This window comes from Diadema antillarum, unplaced genomic scaffold (genome assembly GCF_040938485.1).
Source record: "Diadema antillarum isolate AM-2024a unplaced genomic scaffold, OU_Dant_1.0 seq00001199_RagTag, whole genome shotgun sequence".
Taxonomy (NCBI): domain Eukaryota; kingdom Metazoa; phylum Echinodermata; class Echinoidea; order Diadematoida; family Diadematidae; genus Diadema; species Diadema antillarum.
This window is the reverse complement of record NW_027271993.1, coordinates 1,038,703-1,064,641: the sequence shown is the minus strand read 5'-3', so window position 1 is coordinate 1,064,641 and position 25,939 is coordinate 1,038,703. Positions and strand designations below refer to the sequence as shown.

The window sequence follows — 25,939 nt, the reverse complement described above, 5'->3', positions numbered from 1 at the left end:
ATGGAGCGTGAAGATCGCAGCAGTAATCTGAGGGTGACCCTGTCTGGAGTATCCCTGCCTACAGACCAAGCAGCATCCGATGAGGCAGCACCCCAAGAGCTCTGCCTCATTGATGCCGGCATACAGAGCATGCTGAATCTTCCCCTCGTGGGCCGCATACAGACCCTGAACCTCCACTGCAACAGTATCTCCAAGCTGGAGAACCTGCAGCACCTCCCCCACCTGCGCCACCTGGATCTATCCTCCAACCGCCTTGTCCGCATCGAGGGCCTGGAGCGGCTGGGCAGCCTGAGGACACTGAATGTTGCATGCAACCGCCTGGTGGCTCTGTCTGGACTTGGGAGCTTGAAGTAAGATTTCGATTCATTATTACTATGTTGGAATGACGACCTGGCTTACCACGGTAGTTAAAAGTGATAGTGTGTCTACAAATAGGAGGTCATGGTTTGAGACCCCTTGAGACCAATTGACCCAACAATGTGTTTTATATTTTTGGTCAAAAGTGTACCCTGTAGTGATTACATGTATTTTCTACTATCTCAGAATGTTGCCTGTTTGACACTTCAGGGTATACTGTTTGGAAAATGATGTCACTTTTTATGACAACATTTTCAAAATAGTACACTACAATAGAAGTTTTGAAAAGGTGTCACAAAGCAATTGTGACATCTTAAAGCAATTGCTATGCTATGTGCTGCTTTGATCACTGTAGAATCCTTCCAGAACAGTGCATTCACCACACAACTTCTTGCCTTACTTTCCCTTTTTATGCCTCCGCCACTAAGTGGTGCCGGAGGCATTATGTTTTCGGGTTATCCGTACGTCCGTACGTCCGTCCGCATTCGTTTAGGCAATAACTTGAGTAATATTGCCTGGAATTTTACCAAAGTTGGTCCAGGTATAAAGTATGATAGGGCAATTACTTGATTAGATTTTAGGTGAAATTAACCGAAGGTCAAAGGTCAAGGTCAAATCATGAAATTGTATCTGTTTACGCGATAACTCAAGACTGGATCAAGCAAATTTCACCAAACTTTGTCCAAGGATGATGTATGGTGGGACCAATTACTTGATTAATTTTTGAGTGAAATTGGACAGAGGTCAAAGGTCAACGATCAAGGTCAAATCCTAAAATTTATCTTTTTATGTGATAACTCAAAACTGGATGAAGCAACTTCCACCAAACTTGGTCCAAGGATGATGTATGATACGGCAGTTAGTTGAGTAGATTTTAGTGGCATTGGCAAGAGGCCAAAGGTCAAAAGGTCAAGGTCAAATGCTAAAAATGTTGCTATTTCCCCATGTAGACATGTACTACTGCATAAAGATTCTCCAGAGAGAGTTTCATGTCATATGGTCAAAGGTCAAAAGGTCAAAGATTAGGTGAAAATGTTATAATTTCACTTTTCTCACAAATGGTTCGACGTATATTCATGGAGCTTGGTACTGTATACGCATGTACGGACTGGCAGGGATTATCTAGGGAATTTAGGGGTCATGGGTCAATAGTCAGGGGGTCAAAGGTCAAGGTCAACTCATCAAAATTTTACTGTTTCCCTCATATACTAGTATATGCAATGCTTGTATTATTATTTTTAAAACTTAATATACATGTATTACATAATGGAGATTCTCTTGGAAATTTCCTGCCAGAAGGTCAAAGGACAAAGGTTAAGGGTCAAGGCCAGGTTTAAATGCAAAAAAAAAAATCTATTTTGTACTGTAATTACATTCTTTCTTTATACCTTGAAAATTACTCAATGCATAAACTTATAAAAGGGTTGGTCAGAAGTCAAGTAAAAATCCTCAATTCCCCAAATACATGTACCTGCACTCTTTAATAGACAATTATAGCAAACGTAGGTCAAGGAAAGTGAACATTTAAGATATTTCTGACAAACCTGTCATTTCAATATTTTGCCAGTTATGTGAAACTGTTATCTCACATTGCAAAGACATTATACTATACACCTATTGGGAGAATCATGCATTATGGCGGAGGCATCGGTCGCCATAGCGACATTTCTAATTTTGTTTTAATATTTAATCCAAAATATAAATCAAATATGCACTGCCTAATTTTGATGTTCTTTTTAACTGGATAAAACTATTGGCCTTGGTGTCTCCAAAACTACCATTCACTTCAGGGCTGTGTCCCTCAGTGATTATCGTTTTGAGTAACCTCTTCCCATAGTTTTAACCTTACACTCTCAAGGCAAAGTATTATTATGTTGACCTCTCATTCGAGATATGACACACATCGATCATTGGATAGGACAGGAATCAGAGATCCCACTTGTAGGAGAGTCACTAATATACTGAGTATTCCACCACCCATCCCACAAGGCAAGAGAGGAAACCTGATGAAGTGGTTCATGTGATGCACAATCCAGAAAATTGGCAATCGATACTGACCCTCATGATTCGCCAATAGGTACTTCAAGCACTGGTCTGCAGTCTGGATCAACCCAGCACATTGTACAATATTTTATAAAAGAAGGAACTTACATCCATTGCCCATTTGCCGCCTTTGAATTTGAGAAATCAGTTTGTCAAGAATAAGAACCAGAAAAAAGATACATTGACAGAGGCATGTACACATAACTCAAAATGTCACTGTACAACATTCATTGATCTATTGAATCAAGCTGTTTGCCTGTCAGTGTTACTTACAATGTATTTGTAGTAATTTGAATGAAAAGACTGTATTGCAACAGGACTAATGTCAACAAGAATTATATGATGTATTCATCACTACCTCTTAAATTCCATATTTTCTTTTGTTAGGTCGCTGAAGAGACTCAATGCTTCCTACAACCAAATCCAAGATGTGACAGGCCTGCGTGACCTCCATGGCCCCAACTTCAGTCTGGCACACCTACATCTCCATGGCAACCAATTGTCTTCAGCTGAACATGTGATTGGCTGTTTGGTTGGCCTGTCACACCTCCAGCATGCCACGTTTCAACATGAGGAAAGCGACAATCCAGTTTGCCGACTGCCTGGTATGTGTTATCTTCAGTTTCTGATATTGTTGTCTTTGAGAAGTGCCATTTAGCTCCTCATTTGTAAGTTCTGAGAGAGAATACAATGGACTTAATCAGTGTTATAGGACAGTTACTACAAACCCATGAGGAATTCCTATGTGTACTCTGATCAATGGTAAAGGGGTTGGGGGGGGGGGGATGGGTGGTGAGGGTTGGATGGGGATGGTATTCATTTTATGGCTCATCCAGGTTGGAATGTCTTCTGAAATGGCAGAGGAGTTTCTGTAGACATCAACTTACTTCCCAGTTGGCTGTTGCTTAAAAAGATGCAATCAAACGTATGTCAGAAAATCAAACATAAATCAGATATCAGCCAATCAGAGTTGAGTATTGAAAGATTTATGTTTGATTTTCTGACTTATGTTTGATATAAACTTTTATGCAACAGGGCCATAGTGATCTTTGTACAAACAAACTGATCTTGATTGTCACATATATGATTTAAAATTGCATTTTGTGGTTAGTGCGAGAGACCAATTAGTTCCACGTGAGCATCTTGTGATGTGAATTGTCGTCTTCCGTGACAGGCTACAGAGCTGCACTCCTCAACTCGGTGCCCCAGCTGGTGTCTCTTGATGGTCTAGACAGGACAGGAATGCCTGCCCAGTCTGAGGATGGCCTGTCAGATGTACCAGGTCAGAATCGTTCATCCGAGTTACAGTCGTAGTTCATTTCTAATCTCACATACTGTAGGACATATGCTGTGATACAAGTCTATTTGGCGACGAAAAAGAAGTAATGCCTGGGGTTTCTCTATACTTCCCCAGATTCCACAAGGACAGTTTACAGAAGGCAACTTACAGTTTATTAATCATACACTTACAAGGGTACAATATATCAGGTACCCTGCTAGCTGTTATTCTGTGACCATGAAGACAGATGTTCTGATGTTAATACCACATCACCATAATCATTTGTTCAGATTTTAAGGTGGTATAACCTTTTAGTTGGTGTCAGTCCAATTTTAAAGAAACTCTCCAAGTTCTATATATGTTTGATGTGATTTTGTAGAAGTTACCTTGAGCTTAGCAAGGATTCTCACTGTAATTTTATTGTTAAATCTCTTGCTCCTTTCCACACATTTTCTTGTTACTTGCTGTTCTTTGTTTTCTTCTCACACATGGGTAACTAGCTTTACAATGTTGGTGTAATGTGAATGGAATGAACTGCAAGGGAATATTTAAGTTGTGTTCTGCTCTATATACAAGTGTCTCTCCTCTGTTTTGTTTTCCCCAGGACTGGAACAGTATCTTGACATCCTTCTTTCATCAGATATTGCTAGCAACCCTGAACAGGTGAAACTCTTCTGTCTGACTAACTGTCTTGTTTTGAAGTCATAATTCATCAATATTTTGCCAGGCTCAAACTCTATCAGAGGCAACTCCTTTTGATATCAAAGCCCTCAGGACCAGCAGTTTTCTTTTGTTATATCAAATCTCTGTTATAGCTGAACATTAAATTATGTAAAGGTATAATTAGTGAGGATGATTGTGGTACTTGAATTTTTACCTCATTCTAACAAGAATTTTGTTATATTCATGTTTGTTGTCCCCGCCGAACGAGTTCGAGCAGGGGACTATGAAACGGGCTCCGTACGTGTGTGTGTCCGTGTGTCCGTCCGTCCGTCTGTCTGTCTGTCTGTCTGTGCGTCCGTGTGTGATCAAAATGTTCAATTTGCTACTTCTCTGTCATTTATTAGCCAATTTTGATTCTGTTTGCTTTATATGATAGCACTACATGGGAGCTTTGAAACTTCTACACAGAATTTCAGTTGTGACCTTTGACCTATATTGTACATTTTGCTTCAAAATGCTACTCCTTCGCCATTTCTAACCCGATTTCGATTCCGTTCTCCCGCTTTTAATTTCTCCCGCCAGGGCTCTGTGTCTCCCGGTTGAAATGATTTCTTACTTAATCTCATTGTATGTTGAAAAAATAAGCCTTAGATAGCACGAGAGAGCATCTAGAACCCTAGAGCAAGGAACTTCGCACATATCAAATTGGAGTCTCCCGTTTGCTAGGGGTTTCAGGCGGGAGAATCTCCCGATCAGAAGGTGCTTAGGGTTGGAGTCTCTGCATTTCTAACCCGATTTCGATTCCGTTGACCTTTGACTTTGACCTTTGACCTTGATTTTTGACCTATATTGTACATTGGCTACAAAATGCTACTCCTTCGCCATTTGTAACCCGATTTCAATTCCGTTTGCTTTATGTGATGGCACTAGGTGAGGGCTTCAAAACTTCTACACAGAATTTTGACCTTTGACTTCTCTGACCTTTGACCTTGATTTTTGACCTATATTGTACATTGGCTACAAAATGCTACTCCTTCGCCATTTCTCACCCGATTTCGATTCCGTTTGCTTTATGTGATGGCACTAGGTGAGGGCTTCAAAACTTCTACACAGAATTTTGACCTTTGACTTCTTTGAACTTTGACCTTGATTTTTGACCTGTATTGTACATTTTGCTACAAAATGCTACTCCTTCGCCATTTCTAACCCAATTTCGATTCCGTTTGCTTTATTTGATGGCACCATGTGAGGGCTTCAAAACTTCTACACAGGATTTTGACCTTTGACTTCTTTGACCTTTGACCTTGATTTTTGACCTATATTGTACATTGGCTACAAAATGCTACTCCTTCGCCATTTCTAACCCAATTTCGATTCCGTTTGCTTTATGTGATGGCACTAGGTGAGGGCTTCAAAACTTCTACACAGAATTTTGACCTTTGACTTCTTTGACCTTTGACCTTGAGTTTTTACCTATATTGTACATTTTGCTACTAAAAGCTACTTCCGGCGGGGACATATATTACGCACCGCGTAATTTCTACTTTTCCTTGTTATAATGGGAGTGTAGTGGACTCAGTTTTTTCCCTATAGGTTGTCACACAAACATAACAAGTGCTAAATGTCATTCTCTTTACTCTTTCTCTAAGATTACAATTTCTCAAAGAGCAGATGGTCATTTTTACAACCAAGCATGTGTAATGTATTCATGTCATTATTTCCCTGATTTTTTACATTGTGTGGTGCCTCCTTGTTCCGTTTTTGTTCTGCAAAAGGAAACACCTCTTCAAATCATAACGCCCAAGATAGACCAGGTGCTGGAGCGGTTTAGGCAGCGTGCGCTGGCGTCATCTGGGACCAGCGGGAGTGGAAATGGGCCAGAGGATAGAAGAGACACCATACCAGCTCCATTGAAGCAGCCACAGGTGAGGAAGGATATAATTTAACCTTTAACCTCCATGGATCAGGGGCCCATTTCAGAAAGGAGTGTACATTTCTCGTAAGTGGCAATGGTTATTGCTAGCATAGCAATGCCCTCAAAACTTACAGCGGTTTGGTTCTTTTCTGCCTTGCGCCTTGGGAACTTGCAATCATTGTGACTTATGATTAGCCATAAAAAGTGTCCCTGGGCTTCAAACAGGATCCGCAGACCTCTGTGTATGAAGTAGAATGAGAACAAAAATTGTAACTCATGTTTTGGTGTCTTTCATGACTGACGGGGATATGTTTATTCATTTTTTTATTTATATGTTATCTATCATTATCAATGTTACATATCTTTTAACTTTTTGTGTACCTTGAGTTCCAACTGGCACAGAAAATCCCTTAGTGTTCTACACACTGTCTAATGTTTGTGGCAGAGAAAGGGTTAAGGATGATAAAGCATCAGTATACCATGGGCATAAATAGCTCTGCAACCCTCTGTCAACGAACCTTTTTAATGCAAGCGTGTGAGGGCACTAAAACATTGTTCTGGGTGTAGTCCCACCAGTGCATATCTGTGTGATCTTTTCATTCCATCCACTTTTCACTTGTTCCTGGTAATGGTATTGTCCCAAGTTGTGTGTCCTCTGAGTTCAGTCATCCCACTTTCACACCATTCCTCAACCATCATGCCACAGTCAGTGGATGATTCTATCATCTGTATGCACTCATCTCTTCTCTTCACAGGTCAGACATTCTCAGCACTCTGCCAGTAACCATGAGGAGAGACTAAGGCTGCTGGAACAGCAGCTCAATGATGTCATGGCCAGAAGACTAGGGGTAAGCAGTTGTATTCTATGTATGCCTTCTGTTTTTTTTTCTGATTTTAGTGGTTTGCTGAAATATAACAATGAGTAATGATAGTATCAGTAGTTGTAGTTACTGCAGCATGTCCCATCTGCATTTTTCATTTCATTTCATTTCATTTCATTTCTTTATTGTTCAAATTATGTATAAAGAGATGACATGGAAATTTGATTTTAGTTCTAGCATCTATACAACTTTTAAAATGTAACCTTGACTCCTTTTCTTTTGTATATTAAAAATGTGTGCAATAAACATCCCTCTTGTGGATACAGTTATTGTGAAATACAGCAAACATGTAATCAGTGAACAGAAAACTGACCAAGCTTGTGTAAATTTTGTTTGACATATATTATGCTGCCAAAGTGACACAAGTCTGTTCTTTGTTTGTCCTGTACAGGCTGTGGATGTTTCTCCCAGTACTGAGAGCCAGGACGATGCATTCCATCCTCCACCAAGGAGAAGAGCTGGTGCTGGCAGAGTGGCTAAAAGAGGTATGAATTCTCCTTTCACCACACCAATCCATGTGGTCCAGTGGTTTGTGCACTATGCTTTGCACAGAAAGGTCGTAAGTTCAAGCCCTGCCCTGGGAATAGGTGAAGTTTTCCAGTGAGATGCATATTTCGTACCACTGGTTTATGAGTTAGTAGCAGCAAATAAGGATGATAAAGCTGGTCTTAACGTGCAATTTCTGCTACCCCATCTCTGGTGATAGATGTTACAGTAACCAGAACATGATGTGTCTTAACTGGTGTGAAAGGCTAATATCAACTTTGAGCAGATATATTTCATTTTTCTTGTTTCATAGGATATCAGACTATTTAGACACTACAAATTATCATGTGAAATATATCAATTATTGCTTAATCAATAAACCTTTTACAGACACAACTTTAAGCAGAGCATTTAATTGGGTGTAAGATAAGCCAAAACATTGTATCTGGCTTGCCTTGATGAATCATATATTTTGTCTTACATATTTGTCAGACACTGATCATACGGATGAGAGTGACAAGGATGCAAACTCTGGGTCAGAGACGAGGAAGGGAGACAAGCTTCGTGGTGGAGGAAGAGGAGGAGGAAGACAAATACCAGCTGGTGTCAAACCTGGCAGACAGTCAGGTGAAGGCTTGAAGACAACAAGTAAAAAGTAAGTTAAGTGTTCAAAGTAAATGAGATATTTTCAAGAATTTTATGTAACTGTTATTATGTCAAGAATGTTATCTGATGTAGTAAACAAACTGTCCATAGCTTTGCCATTTGAAATAAAACAATTTTTATATTCACCTCAAATGCAAACAATGCTTTGTTGATTTACGATTCATGGATCATATCATGTAGTCCTGAATTTAGTAAATTTACTCTCTCCCTTCAAGGAAAAAAAGAAGACAGAAAATAAAAACAACATGGAAGTTCCTACAACCCTTTGATAATTACCCAGTGTTGGCGAGTTCTTTGTGTAGTTCTAATTGTCCTAACTCTCTCCATTGAGAAGGACAAGCAAAATCACTGACAAAAATTATCTTCATAACTAAAGTCCGCTGTACGCCATTTGTTCCACAGACCGACCAGGTCCAAAGTCAAATCGAGCCCATCCTCTCACAGAGACCAAGATGCTTCAACGTCGCCTTCAAGCGGCCAAGATAAGAGAGGCAGGGGTAAGGCCTCTGCCACTGAACACATCATTCACACCACCGCTGAGCAGGATGCTGACAAATTAGTAAGCAATTTTTGTATCTTTCAGATGTTGACCAATCCCCAAAGCTGGAATCGTTATCTCTGCAAATTGATGTTACAGAAACACATAAGATACCTTGTAGAGTTTTCCTCAACTTCTTTCCATCCATCTGCCAGTAATGTCAAACTGATTAAATATTCCTGTATATTTCTGCTCATTGTCAACTGTTCCAGGATCATTTCCAATAAGCCCTCAAGTGCTTTTGGTAAAAACCCTCTCTAAACTGTTTAGATTGTTGTTTTTTTAAAGATTTTAGCAGCTTGTCATATTACAACATATCATAACATTATTTATATTTTAAAGGTACTAGCCCACATTTACAAACCCACAAAACTCAAAACTGCATAAAACAGGTCCAATATGACTTCAAGTACAAGTTATAACAGTAACATACCTCACCTGTTGCTCTTTGTCTATACCATTCGATAATAGAGAGAAATCGTTTTAAAATCAATTCTCAAACCGGGTCAACCCGACCCAAAATCGAATTACGAGCGCGGGCTAGCTACGTACATTAACTTACACATGTATCGCATGCATGTAGTACGTGCGTGGACCGGAGCTAGTGAGCGTTTTTATACGCATGCATACGGTGCATTTTCATTTATTTTTATGAAAGTAATGGACTAATTGGAACAAAATTTTGCACAGGTGTTACTGCAATCATACCCAAACTCCATGCTAACTATGAGACCAATTGCTGCGGGTTTGCAAATGTGGGCTAATACCTTTAAAGGTAGGGAATCCCATTTGCATGCCTTAAATGAAGAGTTGTATAAATACAGTGGTATGTTGAAGAGAGTATCATTTTAGAAACTCCCACAAAGTTTTGAAAGTGGAAGGTAACATTTAGTACATTTTTTTGACCGTTAGATTTTGAATTGAATTTTTTTCGGGGCTCACCGTAAATTCCAGTACATTACTAGGCTACCTTTGCAGACCCATGCACTGCATGTGTGTCCATCATGTATATTTTGTGAAGAAAGTTCATCAAAACTTACAAACATTTCTATATACATTCTTGCCACACACTCTATATGTTATTACATCAGCTCTTATACTTTTAGATTTGTGTTTATAGATAAAAAATACAGAAGACTGCAACAAAAAGGCTTAAGTGTGGCTGACACACAGAACTACTGAGAAGTTGAGTTTTGTGCATTATTCAAATTGTAGACAACTGTTGACTTCCAAATTTCTCAGCAGTGGCCTAAACAAGTCCCCTGAGGTTCATATGAAATGTTTTGCTGCATTTTGGGAGGTCTGTAAAAGGTACCCCCTACCTTTAAAGGGCAATGTTTTAAAATTCCTGATATGAATTAAATGAAAGGAAAGGAATAAATATTCTGAGAGAATGATTTAATGGCAGCATACGTTGCACTCTATCTTGAGCTCATGGTGAGCAACAAGAGTTCAAGAGATTTGAAAATGAAGACGTGTCTTTGAGTTTTTGTTTTGTATTTGCTTCTCTTGGTAGTCTCTTCTCCAGGAGTTGGACAATGAGAGAGAAAGACGATGGAAGGCGGAGCAAGCCGCCATCAGGCTGGCTGATCACATCAAAGAATTACAAAGCAAAGGTCAGTGCCTTTCATGGGGGCATTTCATGAAGGAACTTGTCGGATAAAATATCTGACAAGTCAATTATATCCGACAAGTTCAGAGAAATCAGCCAATCAGACTAAAGAATTTCTCAAAACTTGTCGGATATAATTGACTTGTCGGACATTTTATCCGACAAGTTCCTTCATGAAACGCCTCCCATGTCAACACTGCTTTGAATACATTGAATGTGATAATGATATTTAAAATGAAATCAGGTGTTCTGTTCATTGTTGATATCATACACTGAGCAAAGTTTGACAGATGGTCCAGATTGTCAGTAACGTGAAAGTTTAGCTGTGTATCTAGTGTTGTAAAGATACACATGTGTTGTACTCATTTGTGTTTGCAAGTGCTTTTAATTTTTATGGACCTCAAGTTCAAGGGAATTTCTACATGAAGTTCTTCTCTGGTTTACATATTGATGTGTTAATGTAAGGTAGTGAACTTGTATTGTATGATCATACACATCCAGCACTCCCTACAGCCATCTGTTGGGTTGGTGATCACTATCTGTGAACATATCTTTCAAGATTTAACGATTCTTACGTACTGATGCCTGTAGCATTAAAAATGTCTTGTGAATATGATTGATTTATGGGAAGACATTCTGAGTCATGAAATAGAGGTTAAAATGTACAGAGGTAGAGAATAAAGATAATTTGGAGACAAGCCCATCATTGCTTTCTCTGTTGAAATATGGGCGTAAATTCCCACAGCTGTACAAAATTACAACTCCAAAGAATAAAGGTGATTTGGAGACAAACTCATTATAGTTTGCTCTGTGGAAGTAAAAGCATATATTCCCACAGCTGTACAATTTGTACTTTAGGATCTTGATACACCATAGGTTGCAGAGACTGAAACTATTTAACCCTTTCCGTGCCAGGGACTTTGGTCAGTATGTACAATGCTATTGTTGTTGTTGTTCATTTTCCATCTGTGAAGATGGCTGGATAACCCATATTCAGCTACACTAAGCTGGTCTTCCATGGGGTCCAGTTGGATGTGGGGTGGGACCACTTCACTGGGTTAGACACCCTGCTCTTTGCGATGAATGAATGAAGCGGGATCTTTTGCGTGCATGAGCTGTGACTCTCTCATTTTATGTCCTATCCGAGGGACAGATTGTTTTGCCTCTTGCTAGAGGGGACGGTATGTTTACACACAACATGCTCAGTCCAGACTCGGGTTCGAACCCGGGCCGCGTGATCGTGAGGCAGACGCGCTACGGACTGAGCCAACTCACCGCCGTGGTGAGTTGGTTATTCTATGCCAATCAGCACAAAGGGTTAATGAAACATTTATTTATTTAAGTATTTTTTTATTTATTTACTCATTCATTTATTCATTCATTCATTCTTTTTGCTTCTATTTACATTTTTGTTCATTCTGTTTACTTATTCATTACTTTATTTGTTGATTTATCTATTTATTTATTTGTCTTATTTTGTCGTTTGACAGCAAATGAGGAGAAGGAGCTGCAGGAAGTTGCAGTAGAAGCCAGCGGCCGTCTGAAGCAAGCCCTGATGAACGAGAAAGAACTGAACACAAGACTAGATGAACAGCTCCAATTGTTTAAGGTAAGGAGACAGACCTGGCTACGTACATTCACACTTTGATTCATTGCACAAACATACAAGAATATTAAATGTTGATTTTGACATGGCACTCAAAATACACGAATATATACTCCGAGTGGTACTCCTACTTTTCATACTTGAAAAGAGGAACAAAGAAGGAAATTATATATGTTCTCTACCTGTTTATCCAGAAATTGCTATATGACATTAGAAACAAACAAAATTATAAAAGTTGCTGTCTATATCTATCATGTATGCCACTTCATTGCCAAGATGGTCCAGTGTCATCAATAATGGGATATTTTATATGCAGTATATTTTGCAGCATTTTTATTTGTGATACTATCAACTAAAGAAATAATACCTCCCGCAACACAAACATGCTGTATATTGTAATCCATGGTGGAAAATAAGTGAGTTTTCTTCCGAAATGGAAGATACCATTTTTCCCCCATCATTGTGACTCTTCATGACTAATTAATTCACCTGTGATATTGTCTTACAGGTCTGACTTTGCAAAATATGCTGCATAAAGTAATCTTGATTTATGCACCATTGTTGCAATGAACAGAGAGAGGAAAAAACAAAGAAACAAACACAAACAAACAAACAAAGAAACAAACTCTCACTTGGAAGACTTCATTCTATCTGGAAATGATTTCCTCACATGAATATTTCAAATGATATTGCAGGAGAAGTTAAAAGAAGTGTCTCAGAAGTTGGCCACCGGTCAGAAGTCAGAGGAGGACCAGAGACAAGCCCTGAGAGCTATGGAGGAGACAGCCAAGAAGATGGAGACTGAGAAACTCAAGGATCAAGCACATAATGTAAGAGTGCTTGTCTCTTCCAGTCACTTTCTCTTTTACTGTAAAACCAGAAGCATTCGTGGAACAAAACTTTCATGAATTACAGCTGATGGCCCTTTTCATGACATGAAACTTTCACAAATTGCCACTGGCATTGAGTGCATTGCGTAGCAAAATACTTTTGCGTGCCTTTTTATTTTTGCGTATCTTGGGTCCTCTCGAAATTCGTGAGAGTTTGATGCATGTGAACATGTCAGGATTTACGGTATATTCTCTCCACCCCTTTTTTTCCTTTTCTCTCTCCCACTTTCCTTTCTTGTATGCTAATATTATATTTCAAATCAGAAAAGATCAAAAGTTTCTACAAGATTGTTGAAATAGATATATAACAGTGAACAGTTGTACCTCAGGAGATACTGCAGTGTACTTGTGCTTTTGTCCATGTTGCACATCTTACGCTTTTAAGGATTAGAAGAGGAGGCATGTATATATGGTGGTATTTCTCCATGTTTGGTAATGAAGTCACTGCAGAATTGTGGGTTATATTTATGCATTCCTCCAGTCATGAAGCTCTATGCATTTGTAGCCTCTGTCAGTCATAATGATTGGTGAAGAAACTAATGTGATTGTTCAACAGTAATATGAATGTCATCTATGACAGCTATGTGATGCCAACAAAGACTGTCATGATGAGTGTTTTAGCTGGAATGAAACCCAAATGTATATATGGATTGAGTGAATGCAGCAATATTAACAGAAGACAACAGTGAAGTTTGAAGAAAATCAGATAATCAGTTGAAAAGTTTGGAATTTTTCAAGTTTTGGTGCAGCCATATGGCTGGATGAGAAGACTACAACACTGTATCACATAACTTATGTACAACAATATAAAGAACATAAGAGAGGAATTCCACAGAATTGCCTTTTTAATGAAATCCTCAGGCCAAGCGGCTCCAGGAGTACCAGTTAAGGGCAGCAGCCATGGAGCGAGAGGTGGAGTTGGTGAGGGTAAAGGCCAGTCAACAGGAGACTAAGATCCAACAGCTACAGGAGCTCCTTGCCAACAGGGAACAGGAGCACAGGTGAGGGGAATTCCTCCACCCCCTTATTCCACTTCCCTTCGTTCCCCTGTCTTGCCCCCCATTCATTTGCAGGAGCCTCATTTGCTTTTGTTTCTGTTAGATTTCTCTGTAAATGAGTTCAACTTTGTCATATGCCAGGAGCATTTTAAAGCTACCTCAGTACTGATTGATATGAAGCAGCCATAATGCTAGCTTTGATACGCCTGGTTTGAAGTGAGCTCAGAGAGGGAATTGTTAGCATGCCCATCTCTAGAATGTTATGTAAGAACCATGCCTTGAAACAAACACTTCGTATATGTGCTAGGCTACAATGTGGTTGTCACACAGCTGATTAACTTCAATTATGTAGCATTAGTGAAGTGGTAAGTTGTGTTTAGATATTACTACAGGAGGGTAAAGAGGTGGCACTGGTCTGATTATAGCTCACTCTTAGCATGTCCTGACCCTCTGGTAGCCATGTTCTCAGGCCATCATTCTCTAGAGGGGAATTAGACATGACTCTGAGTGGAAATTTCATGCTGTGTCTCCCCCTGTTAACATGAACACAAGCCATTTGTCACAGTATGCACTTGTGTCACAGAATGCACTTGACATGGGCTGCATTTTGATTGACATATGCCAGATCTTATCAACCATTAGTGGGGCTTTTTGCCATGTCTGATAAGGAGGCTTTTGTCTGTCCACAGAAATGAACTCAAGTCGTACTTCAAGCCTGGAAGCAAGGAGATTCAGGAGATGATTGACAGAGAGCTGAAGAGAGAACAGGAGAAACAAGAACATGGCCAGATCTTCTACAAAGAAAGGTTGGAAGAAATCTCGAAATAGAATGCTTTGGTCTCATATCATAATCATCCTGAATGGAATATCCATTTATTGTTGAAGTATTTGATGTAAGTACATTCATTATTCATATGAATGTTAACCAATAAATTAATTTTATGTATAATTACATTCAAGCATTTTGTTTTTATCAATTTGCTATTGTAATCAATAAACACTTTGATTGCTTTTGTTGCAATTTATGGAACCAATAAACAGCTTGTCTATCTATCTATCTACAGTATCTATCTACAACTTGTTTATAGAATCTATCTCTCTTTCTATCTGTCTGGTTATCCATCCATCTATCTATCTATCCATCTATCTATCTATCTATCTATCTATCTATCTATCTATCTATCTATTTATCTATCTATCTATCCATCTATTGTATACTTTGCTATAATGATATAAATGTAAAAAAATAAGATCTGATCCACAATCTATTGCTGACAGGATCGAAACCCTGACCAAGCAATATGCAGAACTGGAGGATGAATTCCGGCTGGCCCTACAGATAGAATCTAACAGGTTCCAGGAGGTGAGCTATCAGATGAGTAACCATTGAAGAGTGTGAAAATGTCATGTTCAATCATTAGGAGTTGAGTACCTTCATAATCCCTTAATACACAATCTTTATTTTAAGTTTTTCATCCTGCTGTTGTACCTGTATACTTTGTATCGCAGTGATAATGATCATTCCCACTTATTCAAATAAATCCAGCCTGCACTGTTCATATAGCCACTGTCATGTTTGCATGCATTTTGAAACATAACAATCCCCTTTTTTTTTCTCCAGGATTTTGAAGTGATGTATGTTTTACACATTTATTGATCTACTGTTACAATTATCTAGGATTATATGTTGTATCATTTCTTTTCCATTATTTATTTAATCATGTTTGCTTTCATGTTTATTTGTTTAAAGAAGTGCAGAAATAAACTCATATCAACATATGAATTATAAGGCTTACATTGTTCTCAGTCATTTTTTCTTTTTTTGACAGATGAGGATTTTGATTTGATTGATTAAGACTATGAAAGATGAGAGAAGCAAAAATGAAGACAAGATATGCACTGGTATATCTATGTGAAAAACATATTTTATATTTGAAACTACTAACATGCAATGTTTTAATAGAAGATGACGGGTCAGATTTGATGTTTGCGTATGTTAGGTCCAGGAAGCCTATGAGAGGGCTAGCCATGATGCAGCCCAGTGTAGGCAGCTGTTGAGTGCATCGGTGGAGAAGGAGAAGCGAGCCTCGAGTCTAGTCTCGGAACTCACCGCTGTAAGCTGTCTAATGGATAAAACTCACAAGTCATCTAATTTCAGAGACAATTCCAAGATGAAAAGGAAACCTATATTGCCATGAATGAATTGTAAATGGTTTTATTAGATATTCTAATCTTGTAAGTGTACATTCTGTTTTGAAACGTTATGTACAGGCATACACAGTCACAGGCACTAGTATGTTTTGTTTTGTTGTTTGGATAGTGAAGGAAAAACAGTGGTTTTACAACATTTTTCATGTGTGGCTTCCTCATACGAGACAGTAACTTTGACTAAGAATGATTCCAAATGTCACCTTTACTGCTGTAGGCATTCATTGTTTCCATGTAAGATTGCCCCAGTTCCTCTATGGTCACTTTAGATGCATGAAATTGGTGACACCATGCAACTATGGGTAACAAGTTTGGGGATTGTTTATTTTGCCTGTAATGAAGAGGTACAGAATGAATTTGAAGCGACTTCAAAAGTAGGAATTACCTGTTTAGAATGAGTTTGTACATCAAGCTGTGTGACGGGCAATTGGAGCTAGTAATATTCCATTCTTTTCTTCGCTGGCTACTCTCATAAATGTTCTGTATTAACCAAACAGGCAAGAAAGCCTCATGGTCAAAGAAAGATGACATTGAAACATGTTATTGCATTACTGAAGACAAAGGAAGAAACATATAATGTCAGACATTCCTGGTGCTGAGGGAGTAGCGTACCATTGTTACCCTTCTAGATGGTGAAAGAGCAGAAAGGGCGCATCACAGAACTCTCAAGGGCCAAGCAGGAAGCTGTATCCTCAACTAGGGTGAGTTGATCTTTCCTCCCTGGAAGTCCTCCCTTTTCCTCTATCTAAGAAGTGCAAAGACATGTGACAGTACAGACATGTAGAAAGTGGTAAGCCTTTGATTTCAAGTCAGTCGCCAAAGAGGTTGGCAAACGGAACAGAAAAGCAATCTCAAAATTTGTGAAAGCCAGCGATTGTCTGGTCTATTGGTTTTCAGGTCTGTCGGTTTTCAGGACGGTCAGCTAATCTTGTCTTCGGTGTAGAAAGAAATAAGTGTGATGTCATTTAACCTAAAGGAGGTCACTTTATCCCATACATTACAGTTGTTACAGGAAGTATGAGATACTGTAGAAGTTTTCTTGTGTTTGTGTGACATGAAACTAGCACATAGATAAGATGAAATATGGATAGGCCAAGTTTTGCTCTTTTGGCAGTATTTTGTCCTCTCTCTTTTTTTTTCCTCCAAAAATACTGCAGGTTTCATGGGAAGTACTGTTTTTCTCAAACTGTATACCTACTACAGATGTCTATTGCAGGAAAGGCAAAAATACTGTTTTTCCACCAAACCTTTGCCTTTTGAACCCTCAGAATACTGGGATACTGCATTGCTGTAAACAAAGGTGGCATCCCTGCTTAAAGACAAGAAATTACTTTGTATGTGCTATTGTTTCCTTGTTTGTTTTTAGTCTAGAATCCAGAGCCTGGAGCACCAGGTTGAAGAGAGTCAGAGGAAGCTACAGGTCCTGGAGGCTCTGAGGCAGGAGAAGTCTCGGCTAGCAGCCCAGCTTGTGGCCCAGGACTCTGTCATGGAGGGTTTGAAACAGGAGAGGAAGTTGTGGGGTCAAGAGCTGGCCCAACAAGGTACTATGGACATCATGTAGGACAGAGAACTTAACCCATAACTCCCTTTGACCCCTAACCCCTTGACCTTTGACCCATGACCTCTCCATCCTTTAGATCAAGCTCCTCCTCTTAGGTACGCTTTTCCCCTCTTTAAGCTGCTTTGAGTAAAACCTGTGAAGTGGAATGTGCAAACTAGTAAGTGCATTGTAATCTATAGTCATCCATGAAGAGAGGCTATTTCGTAGCAGTCATACTCATCCCACATACCTACATCCGTGTTAGTACTTCTCAGTCTAAAAGATCTTTTTTTGCCAATCTTAGTCATGTGTAAATGTTTGAAGTCCACAGTATCAAGAAGTACCACTTTGGACATTGTGTGCTTGGAAAAAATAGCAATGTTATGCCCCAAATGTTATTACATTTCCAAAACTTTTCTGGAGACATGAAAGTAAATTAAAAAAAAAGAAGGAAATTGTTTGCTTTGATATGAGACATGATCCACTGCTTTAATTAGGTGCCTCATTAGCCCAGGACAGAGGTCGTCTAGAGGCCAGGATTGAAGCCCTGGATGCGGAGGTTGCTTCACTGAAGAAGCAGCTGGAGAGAGAGAACGACACGATCAGGATCAAGACCCAAATTATAGACGACCAGACAGACTCCATCAAGAAGCTAAAAGATGTGAGTTCCCTGTGCCGGTTGTAATCATTTAGGAAATGAACATTTGGTCATCAAATTAAAGTTGCTTTGACGAATTTAACTTAAAAGAGAAAGTGGAGTAAAAGTGAACGGGATCTTAGTGAACGTTTTGAGTATTGTAGGTGACCAGTTTCCCACTGTCAGCATTAGATTTCTGATGAGGCATAATGTCGTTTACAGTTTTTAACATATGTAGAGCTATATCATTTCATACTTGAATCACATTTTTGTATTTCTTTAGGTCCTTGTGTATGCTTGCGTGCTTGTTTTTCAAACTCAGAGTCTAAATGATTCTCTGTTAATGATGACAATGCAAATAAAGATTGTCTACTAAAGATGGATGAAAATGTGCCATGACGGTCACTTCTGCTTGATATTGTTTCTATATGACGGCTTTTATTGGTCCAGGGGCTGGTGGAGAAGGACGACGAGGTCAAGGCGGCCAGAGAGGAGACTCTCAAGGTCCAGCAGAGCCTGGAGGACCGTCTGGCCACAGAGCAGTCCGCCGTCCAGGAGCTGACAGGGGAGGTGGAGCGGTTGGCCGAGCGAAAGGACCAGCTGAAGGAACGGGCAGAAGGCCTCCAGGAGGAGTTGGAAGAAAGTCGGAGGGCTTACAGGTAAACCTGGATGAATGGTGTGCACCTTTAAATCTTTTCTCCCTCTCAGCAATCTCTCTCTCTATCTCTTTTTCTCTCAGCTTTTTTCTCTGTTTCCCTGTCTTTCTGATTATTTCCTACCCTTCTATCTCTGTCAGAATGTACTTTAGAGTGGTATGCACCTGTTAATCTTTCTTCTTTCTCATATCTCTCTCTCTGCTCTTTCTCTATCTTTTACTGTCTAGTTATTAGTCTTCTACCTTTCCATCTCTTTAAACTTTTTTTTTTTGTTGGGGGATGGTATGCGCCTATTAATCTTTCTTCTTCCAATCTCGCTCTCTTTCCTTCTGTTTGCCTGTTCTCTCTGTGTCACTGTCTTGTTACTAATTATCTACCCTTCCATCTCTACCATATCTTGCTATATTTCATTCCTTCTTGGTTTTTTTTTTGTGTGTAGGGTGTGAGTTTTTCTTTCATTCGATTACTTCATCTTTTGTTTTGGCCTTTCTTGCTAATGTAAGTTTGGCAGTGGAAGCTTCCATGTATGAAGCACCACTATGTACAGTGCATGCTATTTTGCTTTATCCTCCTACCCACCAATGGAAACCATGAGAGCATTTCAGTTTATTTGTTTATTTTTTTAAAGCATTTCGTTTTATTCATTTATTTAAAAAAAAATCTGTCTCCATATGACCCCTCTCCCCTTAACTATATCACTGATTTAATCAAATTGATTGAATGTGTATTTATATATATATATTTTTTATCCATTTTCTCTGAGATTCTGAGGTGTCAACAGACTTTAATTTACACATGACCCTCCAGGTTTAATACTGCAGTGGTGAGTTAATCATAATATGTAACGGCAAACAGAGCCTCAGAAAGTAGAAGTTTATTTGAAATTTATGTTGACAAATCCATGGAGATAGACGCTCTGTAAGATATCTACTATTTGAGTGACCTTTGTGCATCATGCATCATTAGCTGAATGCACCGAAAATCTACTCTTTTTTTTTTTAGAAGAGGGTTTGAATTGGAAACCTGTTTGTTGATTTTTGTATTTGTTTTTGACATATTGAATTGATTGGGTCAAATATGAAGACAATTATGAATGTCCAGTCTGGTTTGCTTGACCCTCTTGTGATGTCAGAGCACTGGACAACAAGTGGAAGGAGAAGGGAGACATCATCCGTCAGCTTGAGACACAGGTCAGACAGGTCAAGGAGAATTTTGACCAGCGGGAGAAGAAGCTGCGGGAGGAGAGGGACCGAGCTCTGCAGGCTGAAAAGTAAGTCCTTGGTTGACCACCCCTCCCCACCCCCCCCCTCCCTTTGACTCAGTAAGGGATGTTTTGAGGACCTCAAAGATACCAGCTTGAGATCACAGCAGGCATTAAGTGGAAATGGGTCCACTGTAGCAGGAAAATCATTGGCAAAATAGAGAGCATAATACTATTTGAGGTTTATTTATCATCGTCATTATTATTCATTTATTCATTATTACTTTCGTTGGTTATCGTTGCGATGTATTCATGTAGAGTTGAGTATACTAGAACCAACTAGAGCACACTATTGTGTAAAATGATTCTTCACTGCATTTGAAAATGCCCTTGATAATATCTTCAATGCCTGTGGATGATGCCTTCATATTGAACAAAAGCAACAAATACCAGAAACAAACAAACAAACAAGCAAATAAACATCAAATTAATGCAAGAAACACTGCTGTTTTGGTTGCATTTTAATATGATTTGTTCAGTTTTTAACCATAGATTTGTTATGTTTCTCAGTGCGTCTCCTGTCCATAGTTAGGCCTAGTTAAGCTGAATTCGTCCCTTTTAAAATCACATAAGACCCAGTAGATTGTATAATGTGAAAAGGACACAGAATAGAGTGAATATACAACTATATCAACTGCTGTCCAAGGCTGGTCGAAAAGAGTCTCAAATAACAACTTTCAAAACGCAGTATTGGGAACCATTCACTGAGCACTCTTTTTCTTAATGCCCTACTCAGTGTGATTGTAAAGTTTATGAGGAAATCAGTGCAATTTTACCTCTCAATTGTACACTTTTTTTTCCTTTTTCAGCTCTATTTGAAAATCATCATGTGCCTGGCAGAATTACATAAACACATGCGATTCAACGAAGGTGTGCCCGGCAGAATGATATGAGTGCATACGAGGCGCGTGTTATACTTACACGCATCACATGCATTCGTGCCCTTCTTCTGGGCACATGACGAAATGTAACGGGTGTAGATAAAAGTTTATCAGAGATTTTGTGAAAATATCTGATAAAATGCATTTGTGGGAAGAAACGATAGAGGTGCTAACGATTACTGTATGAATGTGTCCTCATCACAGGGCATCTGTGGAGAAGCTTCGCTCAGTGGATGATGCCTTCCGGAGACAGATGGAGGCTGCCCAGCGGGGTCACGAGGAGCACATGGATCAGCTGAGGCAAGAGAAACAGTCTGAACTGGATGCAGCCATGGGCAGGGTAAGATGAAACACTTCTTGGGGTAAAACACCCTAAGGACCAATAACAGGTGTACTTTAGAGTGATAATATGTAGTGGTAGTTGTGGTGGTAAGTGGTGGTGGTAGTGGTGGTAGTGGTGGTAGTGGTAGTAGTAGTGGTAGTGGTAGTAGTAGTAGTAGTAGTAGTAGTAGTAGTAGTAGTAGTAGTAGTAGTAGTAGTAGTAGTAGTAGTAGTAGCAGTGGCAGTGGCAGTGGCAGTGGCAGTAGTAGCAGTAATAGCAGTAGTAGTAGTAGTAGTAGTAGTAGTAGTAGTAGTAGCAGTGGCAGTGGCAGTGGCAGTGGCAGTAGTAGCAGTAATAGCAGTAGTAGTAGTAGTAGTAGTAGTAGTAGTAGTAGTAGTAGTTAATAGTAGTAGTAGGTAGTTATAGTAGTAGTAGTGGTAGAAACTAGTAGAAGTAGTGGTAGTGGTGGTAGTAGTACTAGTAGTAGTAGTAGTAGTACAGTGCACTCCCGTTATAACGAACACGGTTTTAGCAAAATTCCAGTTACAATGAAATAAAAATTCAGGCGGCAACATTGTCACATTTGATTGTCTGCATCAACGTAATGTCAAATTCAGCTTGCCGTTTGCTTCTTTTAAGTTTGTGTACCAGTATGTCGTAATGTAGGATTGCATACATTTAAATGTCTCAATGTAGGTAAGTTTCATCCAGTAGTGTACTCAAAGAAGAAATCAAGGACCTCGAGGGTACCTGTGTTGAGAAATTTTACACAACCGGAAGATATACTAGGTTTCAGTATAACCTGTGTCTATTGTGTGTCAGGAATCTGCTTTCCGTGATATCTGGGCCTCTAGTGTATCACTGTTTAGGGGCTTAATCTCAGGGAGAAAAGACACCATTGGTGGGCATTGATCCATGACACTCGAGTTCTGGGTGCTTGTAGGTGTTACCTCTAATCCAGACAAACACTTCACTTTGATTCAGTCTTCAAGTATTCATCCCACAATAGGCATTCCAGAATCAACTCAACTCACCCAAGTAATTTGCCCCTCATTAAAGTCAGGGAGCTGAAGCATCCTCCAAAACATTGCTTTCATTCCCATGTCAATGACTTCCCGTTTAAGTCCCATCAAAATAAACCAACACCTCAATCTCCTTTCACTCCTCTCAGGGAGTTCAACTTCCTGTCTCAAATCTGTGAATGAAAACAGAATGAGTTGTGAGGTCGCAGTAGAGCTTTTGATGTCCATTGCCACAATTAATGGCCAGCAGGGAGGCCATATTGTAGTGGACTAAAGATTTCCTGTAGCCAGTAGTCACCATCTTCTTTGCAAGGCTATTGACAAGGTGTTATAGATCACAAAGCTGACTTTCTATGTGGACTGGCATGTCTGTACATATTCTATGTTATTCTTGAAAGAGTTTCCATGGGAATTATGATTTTTGAATTTGACTGCTACAACAGCATGTTCTCATTAAATTTGTGAGGAATTAATAAGAAGAAATGCCATATTTGTAGGTTTTGTGATCTTTTGGAATATTGAAAGAAATAGCAGTTTCTTTGAATCAAATGTTAGTTTCATAGTTGTGTTGAAATATTCCTAGTGGTTTGGGGTAATTCTGATAGCATACTAAAATGAATATAAGTTTTTGATGTATCATACAGTTGGAAAACCTGTTCCTACATGATTCCAGTATTCAGCCACCTGTGAGTGTTTTGGAATTAAGTCTGGAAAGCAATACTGGAGAAGTGATCATTCATTAAATACATAATGTCGCAGGACACGTATTGGTTAAAATTCTGTCCCCTCCACCCTCCCCCTGCTAAAGAGAGCTCTTAAAAAAAGAGTGTTTAAAGAGGAAATCCACTCCAAATATAAGTTAGTGTGATAAAAAAAGAGTAAAATTTTCATTGGTAAAAATTTGACTGAAATCTAATGAAAAATAAGGAAGTTATGAAATTTTAAAGTTTTGATAATTTCTCCCAAACAGTTCTTGTACAGTGGGTATGAATATGCAAATAAGTGAGGTAACCATGTCATACCCTCACAATTTTCCATTGATCGTGTACAAAAAAAAAATGACAAAAATTCAATGTTTCTGTCCTTGAAGTCTGAAACATGACATTATTCCTGGTTGAATAACTGCAGAATAGTGATCAGTTAGATATACGAGGATTTGAGCCTCGGGCATAACTGTGTTTGAATGACAAATTGGAAATTTCCAAATTTTATGTACAATCAAACTATATGGGAAGTTGCGAGGGAATGACATGCTCACTTTGTCATTTGTATATTCATATTGACTGTTCAAGAACTGTTTCCCTCCAAAATAGCGAAACTTCAAAATGTCTTAACTTCCTTATTTTTCGTCCGATTTCAATCAAATTCATACCGTTGAACTCATATTATTTTACTCTTTCTTATTAGACTAACTTACATTTGGACTGGATTTCCCCTTTAAGAAATCAGCATATTACTGGTATGCATAATTTATACAAGTGCCTGGCAACATACAATGTAAGAGTGATGACTCTCCAGATGAAATTCTGCCCTGTTTCCATCCCAGGTCGCGGATGTGGAGGAGGAGATGAGGCAGTTGCTATCGGAGACGGCCGCCCAGAAGAGGCTCATGGAGGAGAAGGTGCGCAGACTGACGCAGGCCTTCTCTGAGCTCCAAGATCTGGGATGACATGCCGGCATCCTGTAATCATGTGTTCCCCCACGGCTGATTTATCTGATCTGTCTACACCTGTTCAATTGACAGTACTGCCAGTGCTCCATATAATGATGGGTACAGATTTGGCTTAAGATTCAAGATAAAAGATGTTCAGTGTTGACCCATGGAGTCAGGTCCATACCACACTCACACCAAGCTCAGAGAGTACAGCCAATGGCTTATGTAAGTCCGCTTTAGTTTGTAAGTCGGTTTATATTCTAAGTCCACTTCATTTTGTAAGTCCTATGTACTATGTATCAATCTGTTATACTTGATAAGGAGTTTGAAAAACCTGGAAAACAGACTTGAGTTTATCCATTCCAGAGATTGATGCAGCACTCAGTGATGAAATAATACTGTAAAACATGATATATTTGCGGCATGAATTGGAACCGACGGCCTTTTTCACGGCATGAAATTTTCACAAATTGCCACTGGCTTTCAATGCATGTAGTGTAGACAAGAACTTTCACATGCATTTTCATTTTGCAAATCTTGGCGCTCGCGAAATTGGCGAAATTAAAATCCTCGTTTTACAGTAAGCTATTTCATATATGACATGTAATGTAATCTATGACAGTACATTGTACATCAGTAGGTGCATTCACAATTGAATTGCTGAGGTATTAAATTGCTGGCTCTGCTCACATTGGGGAAATACCACAGTAATAGATGGTGTGGTAATTCAGTTGATGCCATTCTCATCTATGAAATACCGTATTTGTGATAAGCACCGTGCAGGTGCATATCTCCTCTGGGGGAAAACACGGGAAACGCGTTGGAGCACATGAGAAGCTAATCGCTGTACGATCGATGGTATTTCTTGACCTGATTCACACTCAAATATTGCATGCATGTCTCATGTAAAGTTTGAAATCCCACCCTTGATATTACTATACTTTGGCATGTATTCTCAAAATACCACGTGAAATACTGCAGTAAGTCAGAAAACTTTCTTCAGTTGGGGAGATCATACAATAGGAGATTTAAGCTTCTACCAACCTTTAATGATTTGCAGTATTTCATCTTCAATGCGAATGCACATAGTGTTTGTATACAGCTGACCTTGAATGGAAAGGAGGCAGAAACTGATTGTGCAATAATGGTGATAACCTCATCACAGACGTCATTATTCTTGAAGTGTTTACTCTGCTGGTTCTCTGAGCAGACCTGGAGAATGTACTAGATGACGTGATGCAATGTTGATATTATAGAGTTCTGAAGTATTTGTCTTCTTTGCACTATTTACTCAATGCATCAAGTTCGAGTTCAAGTTTATTTAACCAATTCATTAAACATTTGACAGTTTACAAAAGGATACAGCATTAAGAATAATGAATGGTAACATATAAAACAAAACATACTAAAGTTTTAAACATATTAACAAGAAGTATAATAGTAACATATTTACATAGGACAGATGCAACACAAGCACACACATACACACACACACACACACACACACACACACACACATTCAATCACACAAACACGTGTCACAAAAATGCTCATGCACATACATGTAGTTCACATGAAATTGCAGAAAGATACTTTATACTTTCATGCTTGAATTATGGTAGAAGATGGCAGGAGGAATAAGAGGAAAACATGTCAGAGTTTAACATGAACTCGTCATTGATTCATGGGTGAGAGAGAAAAGCATCTCAGCTCTTTCACATTGAGTCAAATGCTTCAGGTTATCTTTCAGTGTTGTAAGGTGAGACTCTTGTTGCTCAGAAAGACATTACTTTGCTCACCTGGATTGACTGTTTTGACATACAT

The 25,939-nt window shown here is 39.1% G+C and overlaps 1 protein-coding gene across 1 annotated transcript; it reads left to right on the top strand.

Annotated features, from left to right (window-relative positions):
- On the top strand, positions 1-24,130 carry LOC139744632 (leucine-rich repeat and coiled-coil domain-containing protein 1-like). Its single transcript, XM_071655061.1, has 23 exons — positions 1-350; positions 2,788-3,005; positions 3,575-3,682; positions 4,284-4,343; positions 6,113-6,267; positions 7,013-7,105; positions 7,530-7,623; positions 8,117-8,279; positions 8,693-8,849; positions 10,345-10,444; positions 11,931-12,049; positions 12,742-12,876; positions 13,798-13,937; positions 14,624-14,740; positions 15,213-15,297; positions 15,935-16,048; positions 16,772-16,843; positions 17,509-17,683; positions 18,180-18,343; positions 18,770-18,978; positions 20,108-20,245; positions 21,322-21,457; positions 24,008-24,130. The coding sequence occupies exons 1-23, from the start codon at positions 1-3 to the stop codon at positions 24,128-24,130; spliced, it is 3,225 nt and encodes a 1,074-aa protein (XP_071511162.1).
- Positions 24,131-25,939: the final 1,809 nt, after the last annotated feature.

What these genes read in the sequence shown, in the direction of transcription:
- LOC139744632 (XM_071655061.1), top strand. Translation starts at nt 1, where the DNA reads ATGGAGCGTGAAGATCGCAGCAGTAATCTGAGGGTGACCCTGTCTGGA. An exon ending in CTCCATTGAAGCAGCCACAG is followed by an intron (nt 6,268 to 7,012) that starts GTGAGGAAGGAT and finishes TTCTCTTCACAG; the next exon opens with GTCAGACATTCTCAGCACTC. An exon ending in CAGATCTTCTACAAAGAAAG is followed by an intron (nt 14,741 to 15,212) that starts GTTGGAAGAAAT and finishes TATTGCTGACAG; the next exon opens with GATCGAAACCCTGACCAAGC.